Here is a 17,732-nt window from a genome sequence, read left to right on the forward strand (position 1 = left end):
TTCTCTCTCAAATTCTTGAATTCTAAGGTTGTTCTTCATAAGCTAATCTTTCATTTTAATTAACTTCTCAATACTTAAAGCTTGATGTTACAACATATATATAATACACACTCCTTGTTTACCTTCGGTCTTTCATTTCTCCGGTCTCGGCCGGTTGAAATGTCGGGCTAGTAAGGCAAGGTTACATGGATGACTTTGTAGTCATTGTTTATATATTTAACAAATCTAACCATATAACTTGTTATACTTGCTTAACTTCTACATATTTTAGTTTATTGTTCATATTTGTCAAGCTCCATGGTATTGGGTATGTGGTGACTAGCCTCGGTTTCATCCCGAGTTGAGAAACGAACCAAAAACCGAACTTTTGTTTAAAAGCATTATTGTTAACTTTTTGAATGTAAAACTTGAGGATTATTATTTATAAGTTATTTTACAAGTTCCATGGTAATTGGGTATGTGGTAACCATCCTCGGTCTTATTCCGAGTCAAGGACCGAACCAAAAACCGAACTTTTGTTTAAAAGCTTTATTGTTAACTTTTTGAATGTAAAACTTGAATATTATTATTTATAAGTTATTTTACAAGTTCCATGGTAATTGGGTATGTGGTAGCCATCCTCGGTCTTATTCCGAGTCAAGGACCGAACCAAAAACCCAACTAAACCGAGTTCACTCGCTTAAGACACACAAGTGTGTTTTTAGCCACCAAAACTCATATTTTTCTTCAAGATTATATTTTAAATCAATTTTAGTTAGTTTCTCATACTTGGCATGTCGGTAACCAACTTGATCTTATAACAAGTTCGAACCGATAAGGTCGTATACTCGCTTAACGAACGTTAAGGTTCTTCACAATAGAACTACATACTTGGTTAAGTCTATTTTGATTTTATTGAGTTATCTCATAACATTTATTATCTTGGGAAGTTAACTGTGAGCTTGGTCAATTATCAAGTCTCGAACCGACAAACCCGAACACTCGTTTAAATCTCGTTTTGGGTATTCTCGAACCGACAAACCCGGCTCCACATTGCTTGCTAGCTAGTATAGTACAGGTAGAGGAAATAAAATTAAAGTGGTAATACATACGCACACCAAAGTCATCCATTACAACTATATACGAATCTAAAACTTTGAGGAAACTAATTAGTAGCTTTCTTTATTCATGTTTATTGTAGGTACACACAACAACAGGTTACATTTAAACAGCCAACTTACAGCTTTCAAAAAGGAAATAAAGGAATTAAACCAATGACATAAGAGTCTAAAAAACAATAAAAGAAATTAGAGAAAATACAGAAAGGTTTTAGGCATAAATAGAATTACTTATGACAAATAAATATGATGAATAGATCCTCTTTTAACACTTTGGCATATCTGATGGCGGAGGCAAGATTCTTTCGTCTACCCCTTTTCCATTTCTTACAATGAATATCATCTCCATCCCCCAACTTACATGGCGCTCGAAGTGACAATGCATAAACCATACTCCTGGAAAATGAAGTGTATATATTAGATAATTAAAATATTAACAAATGTAGAGATTAATTACGTGCATGGAAATGGGCTTAATTACCAGGGTTATTTGCTCTAAATCTGATGGCTGTCCAACCATTTTGAGGAACCGCAATAGTCTGTTGAAGTGGAGGGTCAACAAGATTATAGTTCAGAGGATCCCGTTGTCGATCGAAATTTCCAAATCCGGATCCCACAACATAGAAACTGTATCCATGCAAATGCATGGGATGATCTACCCCTGAAACCACGTTTGTTCCTTGGAAAACAAGCTCCACCGCGTCATTATATTTCAGGACTTTAACCTCAGTCCCATTCGTAGGAGTTTGTAGCGAGATATTCAGATTATCTTGTGTGTAGTTGAAGACGAAAGGGGGGTTATCAGGAAAGTCGTCACCATAAACACCATTCACTCCGCGGTAGTAAGCTCCAAGAATGGAAGTCCCTGGAACGTCAAATGTAATATTGTTTATGCTTGCGGCAAACCTGTTATCCCTCGGTCCCAAACACGTAGTGTTACTAGCACAAGGCAATGCGTTAATAGAGAGTGTGTATAGTAACTTCCTTGTAATTTTCATTGGCACGTCGATCGGATGATCCCTGCTTGCCAAACTTCGTAAACTGCTAGTGAAGTTAGCAGATGCATTTCGGTTATTAAAAGCAGGAAGAAGAGGGAAAATAGGTGAGGGTGAGGGGGTGTATTTTCCATTGTACTCGATGATGGCTGTGGTGGTGGTGTTATCAAAGACACTGCGAGGATTGCTGTTATAGAACTTTGCGGCCATATAGTAGCGATTGCGAGGCTGGTTTGCTACTAGCAAGACGTCTATGGTTTGTCCGGGTGATATTGCCACATAGCTGGCTTTCAGTGGCTTTGTGTAGGCACCATCAGTTCCTACGACGGTGAGCTGGTGGTCCGCAATTGCAAAGAACATGATGTTGTTCATGGCCGCGTTTACCATTCGAAGCAGGTAAGTCTTTCCTTTGTCCACATTTACTTTTGTTGTTTCTGGAGACATTATATAGGATCCGTTAGTATATATATTTTTAGTTAACTATATATAACATGTTAAGTCGATATATATCTACCTGGACGAGAGCAATTGTAGAAATCACCGGGCTGACCATTAATTGTTAGAGCATCAGAGGGAGCTGGATCACCTCCATTACGCATGAAGTCTTCCATAACCGTCTGTATATCATTCTTCCACCAGTCACCTGAATTGTTTTGAATATATATAATTAGAACAAAGTTTATGAAGTTATTCATGATGTGGAAATTAGCAGGGAAAGCTGGTTAATTAAAGACCTAAGATGACCGGAACCTCGGCATGAGGTTTTGGAAATGGAAAACTTGTTCCAATCTTGGGAGAGACGACTAGTAAACCATGCACGGTGGCTCGAGACCAGTCGCTGTGTGCATGCCACCATAATGTGCCTTCCTCATCGGAGAGGATAACCTTCTGGCTGAATCGAGTGCCAGGTTGGATTGGGCATTGAGTGATAAACTCAGGCCCGTCCGACCATGGATATCGCGGTAGTTTCACTCCGTGCCTACAATTGCACCACTAATCATGCTATTAACGAATCATTTCAAAGGAGACCACCCTTTATAACATATATAGTAACTGAGGTCATAAACATATATTATTTACCAGTGAATTGTTATATTCTGGGATGCTTTGTTGATAACATCCACAATAACGGTGTCTCCTCTTCGAGCAGAGATTGTTGGACCAGGGTACTGCCCATTAACTGTCAAGATGTTCTTGCTGCTGCATAGCCTTGTGTACTTGGTTTCTTGAATCTGCAAAAAGAAAGGACATGTATATATTGATCGAACTCAAGAAATACATTCAAATTTCTTAATACGAGTACTAATTATTACAGAATTGAAACCATACCACAAAGTTGTATCGAACCAGCGCTGCTTGTGATTGCCACAAATTACCAAGAAGCACAAAGAGCCCCAAAACAAGAACATGAATGTTCATGTCGGCCTTCATATGTACGTATTTGATGAAACTTAATAATTAAGACGTGCTTAGTAATTAGTTATGTGTTTTATTTAGTATGTTCTTGAAGAGATGGGTTGCATACGATATTTATAGCAGCTTGTTAAAAAGGTGGCTGCTGGTGGGTTGGTACTTGGTCGTCTAAATCGTCCTAGAATAGAAACAAACTCGTTTTGTTTACTGTACGTGTTAACGTGCATGCAAATCGATTTGGACCCAGTACCAAGTATTCAATATATATTCCAACTTTTTCCTTGACCTTTCTCTCAAGTTCAGTCTTTTGAAAATTCTATTTCACTGTCTATAATATTCTTTTTAATTTCATCAGATAATTATCCTTTATAAAAAATATGGATGGCCCTCTATTGGGTCAATGTTAGGTGCGAGTTCCTAAAATTAAATAACATATTCCAATGGTGATCCTTTATTAGATTATCCTTCATATTTATTTTTTAAAAATAAATTAAGGCTGTGAAACGATTTACTACTGTAATTCCATAACTAAGGTAGCGTTTGGTACGTAAGAATGACAGTAGAAATGGAATGATTCATTACGTATGAATGAAAAAAGTGGTGTTTGGTTGCTCAATGAATTGAATCATCCATTATACATGGAATCCCATCCATCAAATCCATTCCTTCCCACCCCCCTTCTTTTTTGGCATTCCATTCCTCCTTCACCCTACTCTCTCAACAACACCATCACCTAACAACCACCACCACCACCACTACCATCGGCACCACCACCAACTCCGCCGACACCACCACCGCTGCCACCACCATCGCCACCGCCACCACCATTTTCGTCGTCGAAGCTACCACCGTCGCCATTGTAGGGTTTTTTTTTTTTTTTGGGTTTAAAAAGTATTCACTTTTTTGAGATAGAAGTGTTTTTATTATTTCTATTTCATTTCGACAATTTTTTTAGATACCAAACAATAAAAATTAATAATTGATTTCATTCTCATATGTTAACCAAACAAGGAAAATGAATGGTAATGATACATTTCATTCCTTTGTCCATTCCATTCCTTCTCTCATTCCATTCCTCCTTCATTCCATTACCTCCAACCAAACATACCCTAATTGTTAATTGATCAATCGATTCTATGGATTTTTTATTGCGTTAATTTGTAGGTGAAATGATGGACATCAAAAGTTATTTGGTGTTGTCAGATCTTTCCTGATGATTTGAAGGTTTTGTCTGAGATTCACCATTTGAAATGGTGGAACCTATAAATCTATCATTTGAAATGACATATCTTGAATAAATACTCGTCAGTACGTACGTTTCAGATATGATTACATCTTCTTTTTTTTTTGGGATAAGTTACTTCAAATGAAGGATTACACCTTGTCTTTGTGGCTTCCGCCATTTCAAATAACGGATCTCAAACAAAACTTCCATGTCACCAAATAGATCTGACAGCTTCATAACAACTTTCTAGATCCGTTATTTTAAATGACGAATAACCTGTAAACACAAAGAAATATTTTCTCTCTCCTATAAACCATTTACCCACTTAGATGATGATGTTTTAGCGTCCTCGTTTTTTTAATTGGGTTAATACCTTGACTAGAGTTGGACCCAGTACCATGTTATGTTTTGCAAATTCTTACTTTTCTATTTTGACATTCTTATTATATTATGTTAGATACATATCCAATTCCAGATATAGGGTCCTTCGGTACAATGGTCCTTTGTCTATTTCTTACTAACAAATCTTTTATATCTTATTCGGTCAATATTGTCAAAGCATCCACTAAAATTTCTAATTTCTTGAACAGCTAATTTAAATTTTACGGTTATTGATCTTTCATTTTTGTTGAAACTAATTCCGTCTTATTAACAACGCTAGAGTTCTTTTGTTAATTGTAAAGAGATATTTTTAGGTAGCGTCTGGTATACAGAAATGAAGGGCGGAATGGAATGACCTACTACGAGAGAATGGAGAAAAGTGTGTTTAGTTGACCAAAGGAATGAAATGACTCATTACTTAGTCCATTCCATTCCCTCTAAAATACTTCAATTTCATTCCATCCATACCCCATGTTTTTTTTCATTCAATTCCCTCTTTCATCCTAGATCACCTCCACCACCCTCCCACCACCACCACCACCACCACTGCCACCACTAACCACCATTGCCATCCACCGCCACCGTTACCGCCACCACCCAGTGCCAGCCACCCACCACCGTCGACCGCTCGCCACCACCATCAACCGTCTCCCCCACCCCTCAACATCAACACCCGCTGCCCACCACCGCTACTGCTACCACCACATCCACCGTTACCGCCACCACCCACTCCCAATACCACCACCCACCTCCAACCACCATTATCTCCCGTCGCCCACCACCACTGCCACCACCAACCACCATCACAGCCCACCAATGCCACGACCACCACTTACCTCCCACCACCACCGTCACTCACTACCATTTTAATTTTAATTTTTCTTTCTTTCCTACCTACCAAATAACGCAAAGTGATCATACATTTCATTTTCATATGGTAACCAAACATCTCATTAGAATGGTAATAACCTATTTTATTCCTTGGTCCATTCCATTACCACGTTCATTCCATTCCGCCGTCTATTCTATTACCTCATACCAAACAGACCATTAGCCTTTTCACCTTTTCAAATGTAACATCCTAAACCCCCGTTTAAGTAAGATTATAAATTTTAGAAATCTTTAAAATAATAATGGTAGTGATATAATTGTCTTGTGTAAAAATAACATTTTACAAGCTTAAATTTAACTTGGGCATTATTATAAAATATAGTGGGCTGTGTTTGACTTAGTCAAGAGTGACCACTTATTAAGATTAGTCCAGCAAAAAAGAAAAATAGAGTGTGTGTGTGTGTTCATTTGGGCGACAGGAAGAAGGGAGAGAAAGGGGAGAGCAAAACCCAAATCCTCCCTTTTAAATCTCCATTTGTGCTAGTGATCATCTAAGCTTCAAAACCCATCATAGGCACCATCTATTCTCTTGTAATTTCTCCATCTTGTAAGCTCCATGGCTGAGCTTGCAACCCTTTGAATGGGTGTAAGGCCCCGAACCCCGGGAAACCCCACAGTTGGTAATCATACAAAACACTTGATAAATTAAATAAACTTAAAAACAATTCTTCGCATTAAAATAGCATTACAGAGTATAATTTAGCGGAAAACGTAAATAGATGAATTTCAAGTTCCCAAAATCAAAATTAATTATAATTTTTAAAAGTTGAAATAAAAGGTTTGTAAGTAATTCTTCATTCCAGTATGCCCTTCACCGTCCAAGTAGCTCCGTGCACGTCCAAGCGATAAGGCATCCTCTTCCTAACTTAAAACTCACACTAACATGCACACAAAGTCAGCTTAAGCTGAGTGAGTTCAAGTTTTAAATAAGTAGCAACAGTTTTAATAATCATTCCAACGGTTTTAAAACGATAAACGGAAGTACATCGGTTAGGTCACCACATTCAAATAAATAATCATCCTTACGTATGAGCATCTCTATACGTACATTCCTATATATATATATATCACTATATATATATATATATATATATATATATATATCATTCAATAATAACATTCAGGGCCGAGAAAACGTACAACCCAAACACGTAACATTCAGCGCATGCAAACACAAAGTAAGCATACGCAACATTCAGTAGTCGAGACGACTACAAACATTCAGGGCCAAGAAAACGTACAACCCAAACACGCAACATTCGGCGCATGCAAACACAAGGTAGGCATACGCAACATTCAGTAGTCGAGACGACTACAACATTCGCCAAATAATGGCCATTCTAAATATATATAAATATATATATACATACACATTCCATAACATTCCAAGGCCTACCGATACTAGCAAGCCTATGTAAAACCATTCAAAACATTTCATCAAGTAAGAAAAACACTTAGGTGTGCATGCTAGCCCAAAACTTAAAAAGAGTTAAACGGGGCATCGAGAACTCACCTAAAATCAATCGAACACTTGCAACGAGCTAGGAAAATCCCTAAGTGCACAATCACAAGCAAATGCCTGTAAATTATACACAACACGTTACTAAACTAGACTGTAAGAACACTCTTGCCTAATGGGCCGTTCAAGCCTAACACTTTGGCCCAAGGCCCAACAACTTGGCCCAAGGCCCAACACTTGGCCCAAGGCCCAACGACTGTCCCAAGGCCCAACGACTGGCCCAAGGCCCAACGACTTGGCCCAAGGCCCAACAACTTGGCCTAAGGCCCGACGAAAATCAATTCGGGTCGAATGCGCGTGTAATAAACCTTAAAACCATTTGTTAAACGAATCAGCCCCGAATGGACCAAATTCCGTTTTAAATCTTTTCATTCGTCAAGATTATGTCACCCGAGTTGATAGGGTTGACGGTTACTTTTTACAACTCTTACTTTACCGTTTAAAAGAAAATTCGCGCACCGCCGACTCTATTGATGAAGCACTAACCACAACAGCCCCGAGCATCAAAAAATAATTTTTCAACAGCCCTTAAACTCCCCTAGGGCCATGCAAACTGATTCGGTTGGTCATCCAACCGATTAACGCATCGAACTAAACAATTCTAGACAACCGAACATAACAATCAAACTACAACTAGTTGATCAACTTAACGAAAACCTAAGATCATGATATTTAAGTATGATATACGGGACATACCTAGGAAGATTGTGGTGCAAAAACTCACTTCAAACAGCCCCGACAAGAACACAATTGAACATCCACCGGTTAAGCCTAAAACGAACTTATCGATCAATAACGAGTAAAACATGTATATTTTAGCATGCGAAGATGCATTTAATTACATAGGATAACCTTTTATTTCAAATTTTTACCAGACTTTAATAAATGTCTTAGGTTTATAAAAATATTTTTATTATCTTTTTCTTTTGGACACGAAAATTATAAAAATTCCTCCAACACAGCAAGGTACGCGCAGCTATTTCAGCAATGGTTTTATTTTTATAAAATTCATTACCGAACCAAATTAAACGATTCCAATTGGGTTTGGTTACTAACTCAAAATACTAACTTCCAGAAGTGGAACCAACCAATTTGGACCTGTCGAAAAAAGGTTATGACGTCGAGAAGACAGACCAGAATCCGTCATCCCGCATCAGCTTTGACACTCGATTTTATAAATTCATAAAAACCATTCAAATCTCGTCCAAAAATTACGTATTATACATTTCTGGAAACTAGACTCAAGGTAGAACATCATGGAATCAAGAATCGATCAAAAACAGTGGATTATCATCGCGTTACAGACCCTACAATAAACGTATACGAATCTGTCAGCAAACTGATATCATCAAAACTCAACCTTAACGACCAATAAGCGCGTTAATATGATCAATTAAGGTGTAAAAGACATGGGGAATCATAAAACCGACCTTGAATTGAAGTTTTCACGGCGGAAACATGGTGGGGCAGAAGAAAAACGAGCAGGGGGGGTCTTGAGGTCCGATCGGCAGCTAGAAGGGTTAGGGTTTATTTGTTTTATGATATAATAAAAATAGTTACATCCAAGTCCCTCCAAATTGAAGTGTAAGGCAAAATGGAAGGAAAAGTTAAGTTCTTTAACGTACATGGATAACGTAAAGGCTTCCGAGACACGTCAGATAAATCCCGAGAATTATACATACTCTACAAGCTTTAATTCTTGGAACCGGAATTAACGGGCGTTACAATGGGTTTTGGGGATTTGACTCAAAACTAAGTGAAATATGATACATGTTAGTTTGCAAATAGCTTAGATGATGATTGCATGTGGTTGATTGATGCTAGATTGTTTGTAGATTAATGTTTCTAGTAACTTAATTTTTAGTGCTCATTAGTAAAAATAGGGGGTTTTATAAATTGATGTTTTATGTGGATTCGGATGAGATAAACAAGTAGAAATCTAGTAGAACTAAAGAAAATGTCTTTTTGTGAATTTAATTTGTAAAATTAGAGTTGTTTTATAAACTCTTTTTCATACTAAAACAAAAGTTGCAAGCTTGATGAAAGGTGGACTGTAAGTTTACGGATATGTGTTGGCTTTAGCCAAAGTCAAAGTTGCTAATTGGAGTAAATAATATGACGAACCGAAATTTGATGCATCTTTTATGATTGTAAAATACAAGGTGCATAATGGTATGAAAAATGATGAACTAATAATCTAAACGGTAAATGTTTAGGTAACCAAGCCATTAAGATTGAAGATTATCGAGCGGGATCTTCTTCGTCTATGAAAGGTACACATCTCATCGACATCCTAAATAAGTACGATGCTGAAATTTTACAGGTACAATCACTTAGTTGACAAATTTATGTAATGCTTAAGTTAACCAATGTGTGAAATATGCAAAGTAAGTAATGCTTTGGTTATAAACATGTGTTTTGGGATGCTTGGAATAAAGTTTGAATTGCTATATATATTGTTCAAAAACATTCTCATTAAAGAGTCTAGAATCATTTGTTGTCATTTGGGACCTCTTTTTACAAAATGTTTCGCGGTACTTATTTCATGTGTACGATTTTTAAGATGTAAATAGCTTATCTTACTAATGTTTATAACGCGTGCTATGGTGTTAGGTAAAGCTCAGCAGTGATGGTTCTCACGTGTGACCAAGACCTCAGATCAAGTAAAGACATTATGGTCTGATATTTTGTAAAACCTCTTGTTTTGTGGCTGTTAAAAAAAAGATTGTAACACAAGGGATGTGTGTTTTAGGTTCTATGTTTTATTATGGCACGTTAACTTTTAAAACTTTGGTCAATCATATGCCTTTTGTGGAAACTGTATATCAAAACAGTTTGTTTCTGTCCACTTTTATTTTGTTTATTTGTCAAATGGAACCTAGCTGTGCTCAATTTTATATAAATTTATGTATTACAAATTAGGGTGTTAAATCAAATAACATATTTTTATGAAATGATGAAGGTTAGAAGAGGCTAACCAAGCATCTAAAACACTATAAGAAAGGGGTTCTTAGGCCACTTGACCTAGGTTAAATGTTTGAGTCAAACGTAAGGTCCGTATTTAAGTCGTTTGTTTGAAAATAACTTCATTCCGAGTCTTCCAAATCACCCACAAAACGTATAAATAATACTTCCACCATTTCTTTCTTTTAGTTTGGACAATTCTAGCGAGTCTATGCAGGTTGCCATAATGATCAGCCTCATCACGGTGGGGCCGTCTATATTTAGCCATGCCATAATCGATCTCCAAGCACGAAACATGATATGATATGGCAGATACCAAGCAAGTGTTCCATAGTTTTTATGTCATTAGAACCAAACGTACACATGATGAATGGTATATCAATACGCTCATTGCAAAGATTCGTCTGAGTCGAAAATTAGTCAACGTGAAAATGTTGATCTTCTTAGGTACTCTTTGGCCAAACGGGTCGGATGACATGCATCTAGGAGGATTCTCTTTTGATAGCTTTTATCGCTCGTTTAACACAAAAATCGTTTTGGTACCATTCCTACCTATCGTTTTTGAACCACGATCAGATTAGTGTGTTTTCTAGGTTTCATAGCATTACTATTACTATTACTAATTAACATCTTTACAACAAAAAAAATTCCAAAATCCAGCAATTAGTTATGTGTTTTTGAACCACGATCAGATTAGTGAGTTTAATTGGCTTGCTTAGTAATTAGTTATGTGTTTTATTTAGTATGTTCTTGAAGAGATGGGTTGCATACGATATTTATAGCAGCTGGTTAAAAAGGTGGCTGCTGGTGGGTTGGTCGTCTAAATCATCCTAGAATAGAAACAAACTCGTTTTGTTTACTGTACGTGTTAACGTGCATGCAAATCGATTTGGACCCAGTACCAAGTATTCAATATATATTCCAACTTTTTCCTTGACCTTTCTCTCAAGTTCAATCTTTTGAAAATTCTATTCCACTGTATATATTACTGTTTTTAATTACTTTCTTCATCAGATAATTATCCTTTATAAAAAAAATGGATGATCCTCTGGTGGGTCAATGTTAGGTGCCCATCAGAGTTCCTAAAATTAAATAACATATTCCAATGGTGATAATGCTTTATTAGATTATCCTTCATATTTATTTTTAAATAAATTATGTCTGTGAAACGATTTACTGTAATTCCATAATTATTATGACTAGAGTTGGACCCAGTACCATGTTTTGCAAATTCTTATTTTTCTATTTTGACTTTCTTATTATATCATGTTAAATACATATCCAATTTCAGGTATGGGATCCTTCGGTACAATGGTCCTTTGTCTATTTCTTACTAACAAATCTTTTGTATCTTATTCGGTCAATGTTTTTTAAAGCATTCACTAAAATTTCTAGTTTCTTGACCAACTATTTTAAATTTTACAGTTATCGATCTTTCATTTTCGTTGAAACTAACTCCGTCTTATTAACAACGTTAGAGTTCTTTTGTTAAGTAGAGAGATATTTTAGTCTTTCCACCTTTTCAAATAACATTTTTTTTATTAAATTATGATTTGTTAGAAGAGGCTAACCAAGCATCTAAAACACTACAAGAAGGGGGTTCTTAGGCCACTCGACCTAGGATAAATGTTTGAGTCAAACGTAAGGTCTGTATTTAAGTAGTTTGTTTGAAAATAACTTCATTCCGAGTCTTCCAAATCACCCACAAAAAACGTATAAATAATACCTTCCACCATTTCTTTTTTAGTTTGGACAATTCTAGCGAGTCTATCCAGGTTGCCATAATGATCGGCCTCATCACAGTGGGGCGATCTATATTTAGCCATACCATAATCGATCTCCACGCACGAAACGTGATATGATATGACAGATACCAGCAAGTGTTCCATAGTTTTTATGTCATTAGAACCAAACGCACACATGATGAATGCTATATCAATACGCTTATTGCAAAGATTCAAATGAGTCGACAATTAGTCAAGTAAAAGTCCATGTGAAAATGGTGATCTTCTTAGGTACTCTTTGGCCAAATGGGTGGGAGGACATGCATCTTGGAGGATTCTCTTTTTGATAGCTTTTATCACTCGTTTAACACAAAAATCGTTTTGGTACCATTCCTACATATCGTTTTTAAACCACGACCAGATTAGTGTGTTTTCTTGGTTTTATAACATTACGATTACTATTACTAATTAACATCTTTACAACAAAAATAATTCCAAAACCCACACGTTGCTATGGCGAACCGACACTAATTTGGTAGGTATCAACAGTATCGGCACTAAATCGTAAACATAATTTTGTAAGCAAAAAGTAATAACATGCAAAAAAAAGAAAAAACATAAAATAAGAAAGAAAACAAAGCAGGTTCGCGTTGCGCAACCACATGTCGTCACGTAACAATAAATGTTAACAAATTGACAAAATTCGCTGAGCACTCCCAAGGATTTATAGAGGAAAATGACATTTTGAACTTAGAGGAAAGTAACAAGAGCATCGATCATATACTTAGTGGAAGACTTTCCAAATATTTGGATTTGTATCAAACATGGATTGAAATAATACAGATGTGTAGAATATTCAAATTTCAAACCATGGTATCGGGTCCAAATCAATTTGCATTTTGCAAGCTTGTTAGGCACGGTTAACATAGGTGTGGAAATTACATCGATCACATTTTGAAGCATTTGGTGGCCGTGAAACAATTGAGTTTTGTACACTATTATGGTACCTGAAGAAAACATCATTCAAGAGATTAAAATCTTGAGGCTTCTGTGGATAAAAAAAATAGAGACAAATTGAAGATTCATGGTCGGAGTTCTTGTACAAATTTAACATTACTTGTAACTTGTAATAAGTTTCCCTTTTGGGTTCATACCGCCTTGCTATGGCCTAGTTTTTAATGATATTCCCCTTGCCGTTAAAAAATGTAATTAAGTTTTTTGACGAGAGTCGTAGAGTTAACATATTATTAGGTCCTTTTCGTTTCAAGGATTTGGAAGGAATTCTAAGGAATGAGATTTTATATCCCATGAATTGATATGTTCGTTTCATTAAATGAAAGAATGGAAATGGAAACTAAATCCCATCAAATCCCACATTTCATGGGATTTCAAAATCCCACCTATTTTAAAAGATTGTTAGGGAAAATAAAAACCCCTCTAAAAAAATTCAAAAAAATTAATAAAAAAATCATAACTCAAAATATAAATCAAAAACGAAAAATGTAAAAAAACTAAAACGTTTCCTTCGTTATCCTCGTTCTTCAAAAAAAAAGAAAAAAAACCCGAGAATAAAGAAGATTCCAATTCCAATACATATTAACCAACCAAACACATGAAAGGGATTCTCAAACATTTTATTCCATTCCAATTCCAATTCCAATTCCAAATCCTTTAAAAAAAGTCCATAAAACGAACGGGCCCTTAGGGTATATTTTTATCATAATTAATGAATATAATTTGATTAAGTTTCCTTTGTAACTATCTCTGTTCCACTCTTATATATAGTTGAAAAAACATACAATTGGGTTATTGTACTCTCATAAACAATACCCTGCAAATTTATCAATTGAACTTTGGCCATTCATCTTCAAGATTTCAAATTCCGACATTAGAGTTTGAAGTCTTACTTTTCTGACCCAACCTACCCCAAGATGTCAGGCTTTGATTGCATCCCACTTCTCGTTAGATGTTATTAAACTCAAATACCCCCATTAAATTTAAAAATTGTTCCGCCCTTTTTTTTCCGACCCACTCCGATATGAATTATAACGAAAACAGTTAATTATGCAATCACCGTAGGTAATTAGCAGTAGATACATGATAAGGATAGATAATCATTAATTATTTCACCCCAATTAAGTCAAATCCTCATAACTTCTACAAGAACACGTCCACAAAGAACTTACTTGGATTGGAGATTTAATCACTAAATTCATTCAATCACTGAACTCCGTATTACATTCTATAATTTACCTTTATCTCCTAGAAAACTTTTTATTCTTATTTGAACCATTTTCTATATAATATGAAATATATAGGGGATGGATCTTACGAGAAGTGATATTATAGCGAGAAGTGCGAGAAATAAATCTTAGCCATTGATATGTTTGATCTATGGTTCATAATCATAATGGCGTTCTTGTAATAAATATGGAATTCATTTATAGAATCATTTAATGATTAATACTAACATAATATTCCTATCCGAATTTAATACCAAGGTTTGACTTCATTTTTTATTTATTTTGTTTTTAATAGACAATTATTAAATATACATCACGATATAACTTTAATTTGTTGTTTTTCTTTTTTTTTTCATTTGTTTCAAATCATAAATAACGTGATTTATGAAATTATTTTACAAACTATTTTACACAAATGATATTGTGTAAGTTCATATATATACTGTGTATGTGATATCACGAATGTGTATGTAAAAATTTTATAAGTGTAGGTTATTACCATGAACTGTTATTTATTATATGTAGTTTAATGTAAAATATAAAACAAAATTATTTTATAGTGTGTATGTACTATGTAGGTGATATTTCGAATTGTGTATTATAAATTATATCTTGTGTAAATTCATATATGTACTGTGTAGGTGATATTTCGAATTGTATATACGTATATTATATCATGTGTAGGTCCATATATGTACCATGTACCTGATATTACGATTTGTGTATATGTAAATTTTATCGTATGTGGTTATGTAAGTTCATGTATGTACTATGTATGTGGTATTTTTAATTGTGTATGTGTAAATTTTATCGTGTGTAGGTTTATATATATATATATACACACACTGTGGGGGTGGCATTTCAAATTGTATGTATAAATTTTATCGTGTGTATGATCATTTATGTACTGTGTATGTGATTTTACGAATTCAGTATAAAGTTAAAAATCTTCCTAAATTTGGTAAGTTATTAAAATGAACGAATTAATCATATTAAATATACAAAAAAAAAACAATTTTAAAGAAAATAAATAGTTTGTAACTTAGTTATATTTGTTGATAAAATGGAATTATGAAGATCGATTATTTTATGGTAAATGAAACTAGTTATATTATAAAAATATTTTAAATTAAAAACAAAAAATATGTAACTTACCCCACACATAAGTTACTTGCCATATATGAAAAACTTTTAATAAGATGCCCATTCTATTCAAATAAATCATAAATAAAAGAAAAAATATGATTGGTTGTAATTACTTCTCACACTTTTCACACTTCTGAAATAAACATAATCCTATATATATATATATATAGAAAATGGTTCAAATAAGAATAAAGAGTTTTCTAGGAATTGTAAGAACCAATATATTTTTGCATTTGACATTAAAATCTATGGTAAAAGAATATATATATATATATATATATATATATATAATATAGGGATAGGTTATTGTAAAAAGACAATGTTTTCTAAGAATGGTAAGAATAATTATAGACCATTAGATTAGGGGATCCAAGGGTTGAGATTTAAAATTACCAAAAACCGACATAGTTTCCTAGAATTACTCTTTCACCATTATAACCGACATAGTTTTCTAGAATTATTCATTTACAATAGGTTTTAATACCAAATGTCAAAAATCTATTGGTCATTCCTAGAAACTCTTTATTCTTATTTGAACCCTTATATATATATATATATATATATATATATATATATATATGAGAGAGAGGAGGGCAAATTAAGACGATCCATATTAAGAAATTTACAAATAATATTGCATATGGTACAAACTTGAATGAGGGTAAAAGAGTAATTTCCCATATTAAAAGTCAAGTTCTATTCAATTCTATTTAATATACTTACAATATTGGTCCCTCAACTATAATTAACATTTGTAAATTTAAAGAATATTTATAACAATGGCCCTTAATCTTTTATCTATATCTTATTTTAATTTTCACTTTTAACCCAATTACCCCCATGATTTTTAATCTTTAGTAACTTTTTCATACTTTAATATTTTTTAAAAAAAATTACACCATAAAAACGAGCATATTTTTATCTTTAATTTGAGTATGATATTGTTATAGTTTTTTATTTCAGTTAAAAAAATATCGTTTTATGTACATAGAGTGTTTGCGGTCTGGTTTAAATTGCTTTAATTAAACAGTGGGCCAAATCGGTAGTAGCGGTTTTTGTCGTCGAAAACCAAAGCATAGCCTTTAAAAATATCGGCCGAAAGTTGAAGAAAAAAAATTAACTGTGAAATCAAACCAAAGACTGGTTTGAACAATTTTACGGCTTCAAACCGTACAATGAACACCCATAAACTTATTACGTAATTACCGACGCCTACGTTTCCCGCTGCATGACGCGGGCACTCGACTAGTGTGTGTGTGTGTGTGTATAGGCGAAGTATAAAATGAAAACCCACTTGAGTTGTGAAAACTCTAGAAACTCATTCTCAACCACATGTTTTTAATTAATGTTTAAATCTTGTGGTCCACAATTAAAGTGAATAAAAAATGTAAATATAAATATAATTTTTTCTCTCTCCTGAAAACATATATAAAAATTAGTAAAAAATGTTAAAAAATAGCAAAACATTTTTTTTGATGTTTCGATGTTTTGTATTAAATGTTACAACATATATTACATGTAACAAAAAAAAACAAACGATGTTACATAGGGTTTTCGTATATATATATATATATATATATATATATATATATATATATATATATATATATATATATGGTAAGGTTAAAATGAAAACCCACTTGAGTTATGAAAACCCGCGAAAACCCTATGTAACATCGTTTGTTTTTTTTTTTGTTACATGTAATATATGTTGTAACATTTAATACAAAACATCGAAATATCAAAAAAAAATGTTTTGCTATTTTTTAACATTTTTTTACTAATTTTTATATATGCTTTCAGGAGAAAGAAAAAGTTATATTTATATTTACATTTTTTATTCACTTTAATTGTGGAACACATCATTTAAACATTAATTAAAAACATGTGGTTGAAAATGGGTTTTTAGAGTTTTCACAACTTAAATAGGTTTTTATTTTTTACTTAGCTTATATATATATATGTTAAGGTTAAAATGAAAACCCATTTGAGTTGTGAAAACCCGCGAAAACCTTATGTAACATCGTTTTTTTTGTTACATGTAATATATGTTGTAACATTTAATACAAAACATCGAAACATCAAAAAAAAATGTTTTGCTATTTTTTAACATTTTGTTACTAATTTTTATATA

At 33.9% G+C, this 17,732-nt stretch overlaps 1 protein-coding gene across 1 annotated transcript in view; it reads right to left on the reverse strand.

The window, feature by feature from the left end:
- Positions 1-1,088: 1,088 nt before the first annotated feature.
- Positions 1,089-17,732, reverse strand: part of LOC143551590 (laccase-2-like) — an 88,048-nt gene continuing 71,404 nt past the window's right edge. Inside the window, exons 9-13 of the mRNA XM_077041989.1 lie at positions 3,173-3,324; positions 2,827-3,071; positions 2,607-2,735; positions 1,579-2,526; positions 1,089-1,493 (exon numbers count right to left, since the gene is read on the reverse strand). Of these exons, the coding sequence (XP_076898104.1) occupies positions 1,363-1,493; positions 1,579-2,526; positions 2,607-2,735; positions 2,827-3,071; positions 3,173-3,324 (1,605 nt within the window). The 3' untranslated portion in view covers positions 1,089-1,362. The remainder of the gene's footprint in view (positions 1,494-1,578; positions 2,527-2,606; positions 2,736-2,826; positions 3,072-3,172; positions 3,325-17,732) is intronic.

This window comes from Bidens hawaiensis, unplaced genomic scaffold (genome assembly GCF_021521415.1).
Source record: "Bidens hawaiensis isolate Kalapana, Puna unplaced genomic scaffold, B.hawaiensis_p1.1 tig00016463_1, whole genome shotgun sequence".
Taxonomy (NCBI): domain Eukaryota; kingdom Viridiplantae; phylum Streptophyta; class Magnoliopsida; order Asterales; family Asteraceae; genus Bidens; species Bidens hawaiensis.